Here is a 12,234-nt window from a genome sequence, read left to right as displayed (position 1 = left end):
CGATTGTCGGGAGAATTTGTCGAAAATATTAAACATGTTCCATATTTACGATCGTCGGCCCTGACCGTTTTTATCAAAAGTCGTCTTGTGTGTGGGAGAAGCCGACAGGAGTCAGCGACTGCGCAAAATGTGACATGAAATTGAATGTCGCCAATTAAGACGTGAGCTGACTGAAGAGCAGAAGCATAACAAACCTACATTAACTCACCACTTTTAACATGAATCATTTGGGGAAAAAATACAAAAAATGAATGTAGGCTACAGTACATTTGTTTTGTTTTTTCATCAGAGAATCACCTTTCAAGTGTTGATATGTTCTTCATACATTGGTTGTGTGGTTGGCTGTTTATTCTGTTTGGTCTCGGCCTGGGACTTGGTCTCGGCCCTCCTCGGTCTTGGTCTTGACTCGGTCTTGTGTTTGGTGGTCTTGCTTACAACACTAAGAGGAACGGAGCAGCCGGTCTGTGCTCCAACCTGCGCTCTAACTCTCAGCTTTGGATAGGACAGTGGCTACGAGCTGCCAACAGAAATTTCATCTTCTGAGTGGCTGGGTTCATCGTTCAGATGTGAAATGTCAGGAGTGTCGTGAAGCTTCCAGGGTTTTGATGGAGCCTCAGGAACTGAAACCCTGAACATCTGCAGACCCACGAAGCTCTGACAGAACGGCCCAGCAGCGTGTCGGTGTGTTGTAACAACATGCCGCGGTGGCACAGAACCACACTGCAGAGACGCTGCAGCGGTGTGATGTGGAGCTCTGGCCTGTGACTGGTTCCACACAATACACAATCCAACAACTCCACAACGCTCTGGTGGACAAGTTGTGACCTGCACATTCACCACACTATGAGATAATAATGGAACATTACGAAACTGAGCTGTTTTCAAGGTAAATACCGTTTACGGTTTTGCGGTTTTGCATGAATTTACCTCTAAAACAACTCTGTCTGGTAACGTTCTGTTATTATCTCATAGCGTGGTGAATGTGCAGGTCACAACTTGTCCACCAGTGTGTTTTGGAGTTGTTGGATTGTGTATTTGATGAGGGAAACCAAGAAATCCCATTAACCTCCGTAGCGTAGCTCTGAGCAGCTCGCCGCTCCGCTCCGCCGTTCTAAAAATAGCTTGCACCGATAAATAAAGGTAATGAACCTACTGTTATGACTATAGCGATTATGGCAATGGGCCAATTTGCCAAAATGTTGAACTATCCCTTTAAGCGTCACGGTTAACTGATCCTAAAGGGCGGGGGTTGCAGAGCCATTGCAGAGCCCCTTGGTTATTGTTGCTACAGTACGTCTGTCAATTTTTCGCTCCGTGCAAACAGTTTTCAACAATATTTGCAACGATTCCAAAGGAAATATCAGGAAATTTCTGGAAAAACTGTTCGGAGATATCAGAGAGAAGCCGTCAGAAAGGTCTTCAATATAGTTTTCAGTTACGCGACCCGCGTAGCTGTGCTCATATGAAACCCCTGAACATCTCGCCGCCGCAGCAGCAGCAGCAACAACAACAACATCCTTCCACATATTGTTGTTCGTCGTTCTCTCATCATGTGTCAGTTAGTCCACAAAAGCAAACATAATGACTCACTGTTAACTGGAAAGTTGTTTGGCTCCTCTGACCTGCTGCTGCTCATAAACGTAGCCTGCAGTTCATAGTGAAATGTCTATGTTAGGACAATAAACAAATATAAAATAAAACCCTGCCGCCTGTTATAATGATACGGAAAACCCTGCCTTCACCTCCCAAATGACCACTGTCACACTGAACATTACTGTTAAAGTAGAAGTAAGCAGAATGTTTGTGTTAATATAAGTCTTAAATAGTTGTATCTTCCGACAGCAATCACTTCTATAGAGTGTTTGGTCTGAAACACGGGTCTGTCAGTCACTCTGCTCTGCTGTAAGCCGAGGAGAAAACTTTCCTTGTATCCTACAACCTTTATCCAATGAGGAGAGAGAACGGCATAAAGGGGCGGTCCTCTCTGTGTGTCCAGCCAAGGGATGCGCGTGAATGTGGTGACGTAGGGACGAGGGCGGGGACTGCTAACTCCATCTGCTGACAGGAAGTTAGCCAAAACCACCGGATCGCTTACTTCTGCTTTAATGGCAGATTAATTGGTCATATATTAATAGATAACATTTTGTGTACATAATTAGTAATGTAATTATATTTTGAGTATGTTGATTTTACAGATTCATAGTGTTGTGAAATTAATTAATGCATAATAATCATGATAATCGTAATATCGCGATTATTTCTCTGACAATAATCGTACCAAGAAAATCCATCATGGTGACGTCCCTAGTGGATTTATCACCCAGTCTGAAGTTGGCACCCTGAACCACGTTGTCTCTCTGTAATAAGTCAGTGTGAACATGAAACAGAGCAGCACGGACACAACACAGTGGAAAGATGTTTGTGAACTTGTACCGTCCACAGCTCACGGGCCAAACCGAGCCTTAGATCTGCAGCCTCCAGCTGAATATTAACTATTTATCCCGACAGAAACCTTCTGTCGTCATTCAGCGAAACAAGCAGCCCTTCCACCTGCACCACAGTCTCACTGCTGGAGTCATTCACTTCCATTCACACGTTCCCATTCACACCCTCTCAACTCACACGTTCCCCCTCCATTCACAGACAGGTACAGTAGGTGTATGGAGTCATATGTGTGTGTGTGTGTGTGTGTGTGTGTGTGTGTGTGTGTGTGTGTGTGTGTGTGTGTGTGTGTGTGTGTGTGTGTGTGTGTGTGTGTGTGTGTGTGTGTGTGTGTGTGTGTGTGTGTGTGTGTGTGTGGGTATGTGTGTTGTAAAGCAGTATGGTGGTTCGGACAGAGCTTATGGCAGATTCCTGACTCACTCTCTATTTCTGATGTTTCCAAAAGCTCTTTGAACAACAGATAATGGATCAGAGCTGGAGAGCTGCAGGGTGAAGGCACCATCATCATCCTCGCACACACATGCACACATATATATATACGCAGAAAACACACACACACACACACACACACACACACACACGTTCTCCCATCCACATGGCAGCAGAGAGTGTGTGTGCGTGGGCAGCAGCAGGGTGAAGATACACCACCGTGCTCGAGAAGCAACGTGTGGGAGGCAAATAAACACACACACACACACACACACACACACACACACACACACACACACACACACACACACACACACACACACACACACACACACACACACACACAAACACACAGAGTTTTAGTTCTTCACACTTCATCTCTTTTCATGCTGGAAACATTAAAACTCTCCTCCATAACCAATAATAACGCACATCCGAGTCCCGACACGACGCAGGGCGATTACAGCACAGAAAAACACGCTTGCGTTGCCATGGCGATGATATTAACAGTGGCATGTTCCATCAGTAGCAAAAATAAAAAAAAATCTGTTTAATGTCACATATCACAGCAGTCAGCAAACAACGCCGACATTAAACCCCGATATCAACTCACCCGAGCGTGGTCATGGTGACGATGGTGTACCAGAAGGAGGCCGGGATGGAGGTGAAGGTGGATCCCTTGGTGCCCTTCTCGGCGTAGAACATGACGGTGGCGAAGATGATGATGGCCATGGTGAGGGAGAAGAGCAGGAAGCCCAGCTCGGAGGCGCAGCTCTTCAGCGTGTAGCCCAAAATCCTCAAACCCTGCGAGTGGCGCGAGAACTTGAAGATCCTGAAGACGCGGAAGACCCGCAGGGTGACGAAGGCCCCGCTCACGTCCTCGTTCTCGGGCATCACCAGGCCGATGTAGTAGGGCATGATGGCCACCACGTCGATCACCGACATCACCGAGCGCATGAACTTGCAGCGGCTGGGCGCGGCGAACAGACGCATCAGGTACTCGAAGGTGAAGATGAGCACGCAGGCCGTGTCCATGCAGAAGAAGGCCAGCTGGTACTTCTCCCCGCAAGGGAGCTCTTTGACGCTGCCCTTGGGGGGCCGGCAGGGGACCGTCTCCACCACGTTGGCGATGACCGACACGGCGATGAAGAAGCCGGTGACGTAGTAGAAGACCAGCGCCATGGTGGAGGTGTGGGGGTTCTCGAAGGCTCGCCACAGACGCTCCCTGGAGGTGCTGTGTGGGGGCAGGGGGGCGTCCATGGCCTCGTTGGCCTCCGTGTCTTCTGCCAGACGCTCCTGGTTCTCCTTTTTCCTGTCCCGGTATTCCTGCACAGAGCGGGGAGAGGAGAGGAGGCCAGGGTCAGAACCAGGTTAGCAACAGCTTCAAAGACGACTCACACGCTCCGTTTACACCTGGCATTAACATGTGTTTTCATTGATTGGATAAGATCAGACACACTGCAAAAACTCAAAATCTTACCGAAAATATTTGTCTTATTTCTAGTCAAAACAAATCTCATTCTACTAAAATAATACACATCACATAAAAAGTAGCTTGTTTTTAGGCACTTTAAAAAAAAACTTTTTTCAAACATATTTTCACTTGAATTAAGTAGAAAAATCTGATAGTGGAGCAAGTTTTTCTTTCTTATTACAAGCTCAAAAAACTGCTAAAAAATATACCCTCTAAAAAAATAAAAATCTAAAAATAAGTTAATTTTTAGGTGAGGAGTCTTTTAAGTGGAAAGAGTTTAGTTTTGACTAGAAATGAGACATTTTGACAAGAAATAAGACAAATATTCTTGGAAAGATTTTGAGTTTTTTTAGTGTAGAGCTTAACCACATGAAAGTACAGGAGTAAACGCACCCAAGACACATTCAGGACAGATTGTGATCCGATTGGCCAAACCGCCTCTGCTCTGACCACATTGAACAAAAGTGTAAACGGTGATGCATCCTGTATCCGCATACAACTACGTGGGCAGAAATACTTTTACTATTTATTTTCTTTTTTAATTTACCCGCGCAAATATGTAATCGGATCTCAACCGGATCTAGGGATGGGCATTTCGAATAATTTTCCAACCGAGTATCCTAACCTTGTAGTAACCGGGTAACCGAATACGGTAATAAAAAATAAAATGACGTCATGTCTCACGGACAGAGCACAGCCGGTGCATAAATGCGCTCTGTCCGTCAGACAGTCACATTACTGACACACAGCGTCATCAGACTAAATATCAGGTGGATAATAAGAGTAGAGACTGGAGTTTAAGATGCACATATTGGGCAGATGTGCATCTTTATGCCGGGGAATAAATGCGCTGCATCGTGCGCTCTGAGCTCTGAGCGCAGCGCATTTATCCCGCAGCTGCCTCGGAGGAGAAAACTTTTTTTTTCTTTTTTTAAAATTATTAGCGGTGCTTATTTATTATATTTATTTATTAACACCAGGTGTCCAGATACAATCTGGATACAAGGATAGGAGATGCATGTTAAATGGGATATTTCAACATTTTATAATAATAATAATAACGTATAGTTATGTAACATTACGTGACATGAAGCAAATACTCAGAATGCAGCAGCCATGTCTGAAATGTAGTTTCGGTTACGTATTTCCCTCGAAAACAACTCTGTCTGGTAACGTTCCGTTATTATCTCATAGCGTGGTGAATGTGCAGGTCACAACTTGTCCAGCAGAGCCTTTTGTTGCATTGTGTATTTGATGAGTTTGATGAGGGAAAGCTGGAAATAGCCTACCATATGCCGCCATAGCATTAGCTGAACAGCTCTGCCCCGCCGATCAAAAAACAGCTTGCACTTACAATTAAAGGTAATGATACCTACTGCTATGACTATAGGGATTATGGCAATGGGGGAATTTGCCAAAATGTTGAAATATCCCTTTAATGTGTAAACGGGGTGACAGATTCAGTGTGCTCAGAAGGTGCAAAGGACTAGTTTGTGCATGAGAGTAGAGGTCACCATGGACTCCACACTGTGAATCTGTTAGCTACCAGGTTAGCTACGAGTTGAGCGAAGAGAAACGTTAAAGGCCGCCCTGCAGAGGAGCAGTCAGACTTCCCATCTGGTCTGTGGTGGGGAGCAGCACTCACTTCTTATTTATCAGATTTATCAAACTCGGTTATAACTGAGTAACAGATAACTTCATCATCTGGAGCTGTTAGCCCTAAGCGTCTAGCAGCTAGCATTTCCCCCAGCACAGCAGCAGCAGCAGCCACATAAATGCTACAATTCTATAGGCTATTTACTTTAATAATCAAACAAATTATGCCAATCATGTTCACTGCTCGACAGCAGTTTGTGGCCTGACAACTATGGGTTTAATGGAGATGGAATTCTCCTTGTTATTAAATCAGTAGCTGACACAGATGTTGTTACACAGATTAATTGCAGCCACCTCCCTGATTTATATGAACTGGGGGCTGTTGACATCGTTAGCAAATTACCACAGTCTCACGAGGAACAGACACAGCTCCTGACTTTGTGCTGCCCCATTGCAAAGGATGGTTTCCCATTAGCTAACAGCAGCTAACCTTCTCTGATAGGGTTAGTTAAAAAAAAAACAAGACTCTGGGCTGAATTTGCGAGTAAATTTAACTCCAGCCACAGATAACAAACAGAATATCAAACAATAGAAATATCCCAGAATTAAGTTAAATGTCCTCCTGTGCTGAAAAAAAATCACCAGATAATCCAGAATGAGCCAGTATAAATATTGGCAGATACATACATTAAAGGAGGCATCCATAAATCTATAAAAGAAAAATGTAAATTTACATTTTTCTTTGATAGATTTATGGATTTGATCTTTTGATTTGCCCTGGTTCGTTAAGGTTAGCTGCTTGTTAACTGTTAACAAGAAGGCAACAAGGAACAAGGATCAATTCAAACCGTAGTGAGTGTTGGGAAATGATATATCGTCAATAATTGTTTTCACTTTGCTTGAAATCCAAGACGACCGGTCAGGAAAACAATAAAATCTGTGAAATTACTAGAGGAAAAAAAGATTTAAAAAATAAATCACATTGACTGTTTGTTGTGGGAAAGTGTGGGGGAAGTGTTGAGTAGTTAAAAAAAGAAATCCAGAAATTAGAATCAACACGATGGCGTCTGCCAGATCTGAGGAAATAAAGGATGGTCACTCATTCATGAGCTGGTAGAAGGGTATAAAAGCCTCTGAGGACAAGGCCGGTGCTGAACAGACAAAGAGAGAACAGCAAATGATTTGCTGTTCAGAGACTGAGGGGGGAACAAATGACTGGCTTATGACTCTAAAGAAATCACAGGGTTTGCAGCCGAGATCAGTTAAGAGGCTGATGAGCTGCTGCTGTTTGAGGAGGATCCTCAGTCAGCTCCTAATGAGAGTCGGCCTCAAGTCTGAGAGCAGCGCTGGTTACTAATCCCCTCACATCCATCAGCTGTTTTACATATAGTCATTTGGCTGATGATGCTGGTCTCCAGAGAGACTTAATGAGCAGCATCACCAACGACCAGTAGGAGAACATCAAAGGTCAAAGGTCACAGGACCCACGAAAGTGCAACATAAATGATGCAACACATCTGAAATAGAATTGGGTTGCCCATTAACTGTGTGAAGGGCAGAATTTGTGCTTACAATAGATACAAAGAATTGAAAATAAGTCTTATAATTTAACAGGAGTGAAGAAAAGAGCGACTTTTACTGTGAAAAATTCTACAAATGATTAGTCAGAAGAAAATCTGGCAGTGTATTTTTCTTCCTTTACAGGGAGGCTGTATTGTTGCTGTAATAGCACTATCATCAAGCAGATACATAGCTACATTAAAGGAGGCATATTATGCCACTTTTCCACAAATTAAAGTAGTTCCCAGGTGTCTGTGACATGCTTTGGTCAAAATTCCCCAAGGATCAAACATCACAGCTCTTTTCATCCTCTCTATACAGCCCTGTTCAGAACGGCTGGTTTCAGTGTCTGTCCCTTTAAATGCAAATGAACCACTGCTTGCCCCGCCCCTTCTACTGGTACCAGGTAGGGGTGGTATTATGCAAATTCTAAATCTAGTTTAATGTAATTACAGATTCTTTTGTCAATTCTCACATTTGGGGGCCAGAACACAAGACAAACACCTAAATGTATGTTAAAGAGACTTCAGAAAGTGATATTTCCATAATATGTCCCCTTTAAAAAACTGAAGCCAAACATAACAGGCTCGACATCTCATCAATAAGAACCTAAATCTGCCTCCAGTTTTAAATGCACACACTGTGCAGCTGAGGTGTCCAGAGTAAAGAGGAACAAACTGTTCAACAATGAGGAAAACAAAAGGTCAATAATCAAGTTAAATCACAAACGAGAAGATGCCACATGGATCAACAACGTCTCACGTACGGTGTACATTCACTACTCAGGCCTCAGGGCCAGTTCATAGCAGCAAATACATTCCTTTTTTTTTTTTTTTACATTAGACAAAATTACACCTCTGATTGGCACAAACCAGAAAGAAAATGATTCAACCACCTGTTTGATGCTCAACTGCAATGAAATATAGCAAACTGCTCTCTGCATGTGACGATAAATAGCTTGAAAATTGAGATCAGGAAGCATCTGATCAAACATCTGATGATATGTGAAACTTTCTGCCGTCCAGATCTATGATCCAGCTCCTGTTTCTGTGTTCAATCTGTATTTGCAGACATTTAACAGTCCATGATGATTTGTCAGGACAAACATTATCACTTACTGTGTCTAACTGGCTGCTCCAGCAGATTTTATTTTAAAGATGTTGAATAAATCTTTGTGAAAATGAATCAAGCAAATATGGAAAGCACGTCTGTAAGTCTTTTTCTTAATTCTGCTAAAACAAGAGACTGTGAGGAAGCTCAGACATTCAGACAGCAGCTTTACCTCCATGCAGCAGTCTCCGATGATCTCCGGCACGATGCCGTAGAAGGCCAGCTCCTCGTCGAAGGCCTGGATGCACTCTTGTCTCGGGTAGTGGAGCTTCCCGGTGCGGTAAAAGTTCAGAATGTGCCGGAACATTTCCGGGTCCCTGTCAAAGAAATACTCCTGTGTGTCTTCATTGTAGAAAAACTCCTTCTCTGAGGAGCCCAGCAGCGTGTCAGGGTACCGGTCCAGAGTGTTCTTCCACGTCTGGACAGGTGGAATACAAGAGGGATCAAACATGTTTTAATGTAGAGGAAGACAAAATGACATTATATAGATGATCTATTGCTGTGTTAAATGGGGAATAGAATATAAACTTTTCACACCACACTAAAAACACAAGCTGTATTTGAAAGACTATGGGACGGTGGAAGCACTGAGCGGCCACCAGCTGATACTAACTAACAGTCACGTAGCGCCTGTTTTATGCCTCCTATCATTGTTTCTTCTATTTTTAAAGCATTACTGTATGTTTCGGTTTTTCTTTTTTACCTTCCAGCTGCTGCGTGTTGTTTTTAAAAATCAGGACAAAGTCACAGACCTGACAGGAACTTTTTCTTTGTGCTGCCACCGCAGCAGAAAGTGCAGCAGAAAGCCACCAAATCTATTTTTGTTCTGCAGCCATTTTGTTATTATTTCTGCCCAGATGCACATCAGTGCTCTGATTAGACCCTCACTGTTTACAACCTGCAGCGGCTGAAGCGTCGGGAACCTCTGAGTGGAGCTCTGGATTTAATAATCAAATGTCAGATAATCAGGTAGTGAGCTCATAATACCAACATGAGGTCAACTACAGGTCCCAGAAAGCATTGCTGTGAGACAGCCAGGCTTCTCCACCCTGTTGCAGGGTGGTTTATTTTGGAACAGTCAGCTGTTGGACTGCACATTACAACTCTTGATATGAGCTGCTGAGGAACATGAGGAGTTTATACTGAACCCTTAGTAAGTGTTTATGGAAGGAGTGTGACATAGTTTATGAGCTGTGACATAGTGAGATCAACATCCATTTACCAAAGCCTGACTTTGTTAATTCAGGATTATCTGTATCTTTAAGACAACGCTGTGTGACATTAAAGGAATAGTTCACCAAAAAAATGAAATTCAGTCAGAAATGACTCACCCTTATGCTGATGAATACTCCAGAGTTTTTTATTCCTCAAAGTGCATCTGGAGACCCGGGGAGGCCGGTTCGTAGTCCAACGAAAACTTTATATGAGAGTAATAGGGTCCGACACAAAAAGGTCCATAAAAATACACAAAAACCATTTAATATTCCTCCACACTGCTCATAAGTGTCCTGAAGGGATATAGTCCAGAGTTTACTGGAAACTACCTCATTTAGGACGTTTTTACAGCCTAAACAGTCCTGGATTGAATTTGCCTGGGGCACGCGGACATGACCGGACTTGCCTAAATGACATTGTTTCGAGTAAACTCTGGACTACATCCCTTCAGGACACTTGGATTGCAGTGGACGAGCAGTGTGGAGGAATATTAAATGGTTGTTGTGTAGTTTTATGGACGTTTTTGTGTCAGACCCTATTACTCTCATATAAAGTTTTTGTTGGACTACGAACCGGCCTCCCGGGTCTCCAGATGCACTTTGAGGAATAAAAAACTACTCCAGAGTATTCATCAGGGTGAGTCAATTTCATGTTGTTGGATGTAAATTTAACACAACTACGTTTCACCCTGAGAGACGACGTCCTCGCTCTCAGAGTGAACGGAGGAACCTGCGTTTTAAGTAAAGTGAACATGTTAAACCGGTAACGGTCGCAGTAATGTTCAGACACTTGTCGACCTCTGAGGGGGGGCGCTTTCAAATCCACACACACTCCAAGGCCTGATCCACAAAGACTGACTAATCTGCTGCACAAAGCAGCTCAGTCCTGACAGTGGTATAAGGAATTTTTTTTTTTCAAAAATGATAAAAAAAAATAAAAGGCTGCTGATGAATCACTGTAGAGCATACACACTGGAGGGGGATTAGTCAGGAAACAGACATCTTTAGGATTTACACTCATGTCAAACTGAATCTACAAGGAGCAACAAGCTGCAGGACCTTTATGTTGAAGTGGGAGGATTAGAAAAGAGCACATTCACTTCACTGTGACTTTACAGAAATGTATCAGTATCACTTTATCACGTTGATGTCTAACAAATGGTTAAAAGCATCCTGAGGTTAGGGTGTGGAGATGTCTTCTACAACCACACTCTGAACCTTAACCACACTGTGGTTTTAAAAACGTTGGCACTGACAGAGTGAGAAAGAAAAGCGATGATGAGAAATGACTTTCTTCCTCTTCGAGTCAACTTCTCCCACTACATTGCTACTCAACGCCGGCACGGAGAGGTCGACACTGAAGCAACACTTGTAAAGAACAACTGTGTCGCATTTATCTCACAATAAAGGAGTAGAATAAAATCGGTGAGGATACGATACAGCACAAGATGCAGTTTGAATTTAGGCTTTTTATCTGTTTATATCTGATCAACCCTGCAGTCTGATAATCTCACAGTTCAATAATAGTTACATCAATAATATGGTTACTAAGCATAGAAATTCACATTTGATTTGATTTTTAACTTGAACATTAAAGGGTTGAATGTTTAACTTGTGCGTTTGGAAAGCGACATCGGCAGCTCTGCAGCCGGGAAACAAGATGAGAAGACAGATCTGTGTTGCCAGATCTCATGAGAGTTCATTTCTGAGACAGAAACGGGTCTTGAATAAGATTCCTTTCCCCCTGATCAGTCTTAACAAATGCTATTTAAATGTCAGTTTGTTCTGAAGATCTGAAAAATTGATCCAATATTTATATTTCAGCGACGATGAGGAACAATGAAAGAAAGATAGAATCACAGTCTGTGAGCTGGTCCCGCCGGAGTGAACGGGCTCAGAGCTGAGACTGGTCTGCTGAGGGGGGCGGAGACACCATGTGACACGGTGACAGGAAGTTACTGTGAATGCACCTTTATGGCAAGCGGATTTAACATTTAAAAGCTAAGTTTGACTATCCAGAATTAACATTGTAGATATCAACAACGTCTTTCTGACTAGTCGTAATTACATTTTGAATAGTTGGATTTTTTATTCAAGATATCTGTAATTCCGTTTTGCCTCTAGTCAAAAAGAACATTTTAGATATCTGCAACTACATTCTTCCTATCCACAATTGTCATTTCAGATATCCACAACTACGTTCTTCCTAGGACAAATGACGTCACTTTTGCCATTCATGTGTATGGGGTTTGTCATTACAGATAATCTACAATTCAGTTGCGGATATCCACAATGTAATTCACATAGCGGATATCCACAACTGAATTGTAGATATCTGTAATTACGGATATCTGTTACTGAATTAGGACTAGTACGAATTCCAGTTTGAGATATCTACAACATCATTTT

General features: G+C 42.9%; 1 protein-coding gene across 1 annotated transcript in view; it reads right to left on the bottom strand.

Moving 5' to 3' along the window:
• Window positions 1-12,234, bottom strand: part of kcnd1 (potassium voltage-gated channel, Shal-related subfamily, member 1) — a gene marked incomplete at both ends in the record, with an annotated part of 88,911 nt that overhangs the window by 75,971 nt on the left and 706 nt on the right. Inside the window, 2 exons of the mRNA XM_083976021.1 lie at window positions 3,485-4,197; window positions 8,784-9,029. Of these exons, the coding sequence (XP_083832147.1) occupies window positions 3,485-4,197; window positions 8,784-9,029 (959 nt within the window). The remainder of the gene's footprint in view (window positions 1-3,484; window positions 4,198-8,783; window positions 9,030-12,234) is intronic.

The sequence above is a fragment of the Trachurus trachurus genome (assembly GCF_905171665.1).
Source record: "Trachurus trachurus genome assembly, chromosome: 7".
Classification (NCBI taxonomy): Eukaryota; Metazoa; Chordata; class Actinopteri; order Carangiformes; family Carangidae; genus Trachurus; species Trachurus trachurus.
The sequence above is the reverse complement of the archived record's forward strand: the minus strand, read 5'-3'. Positions and strand labels throughout refer to the sequence as shown.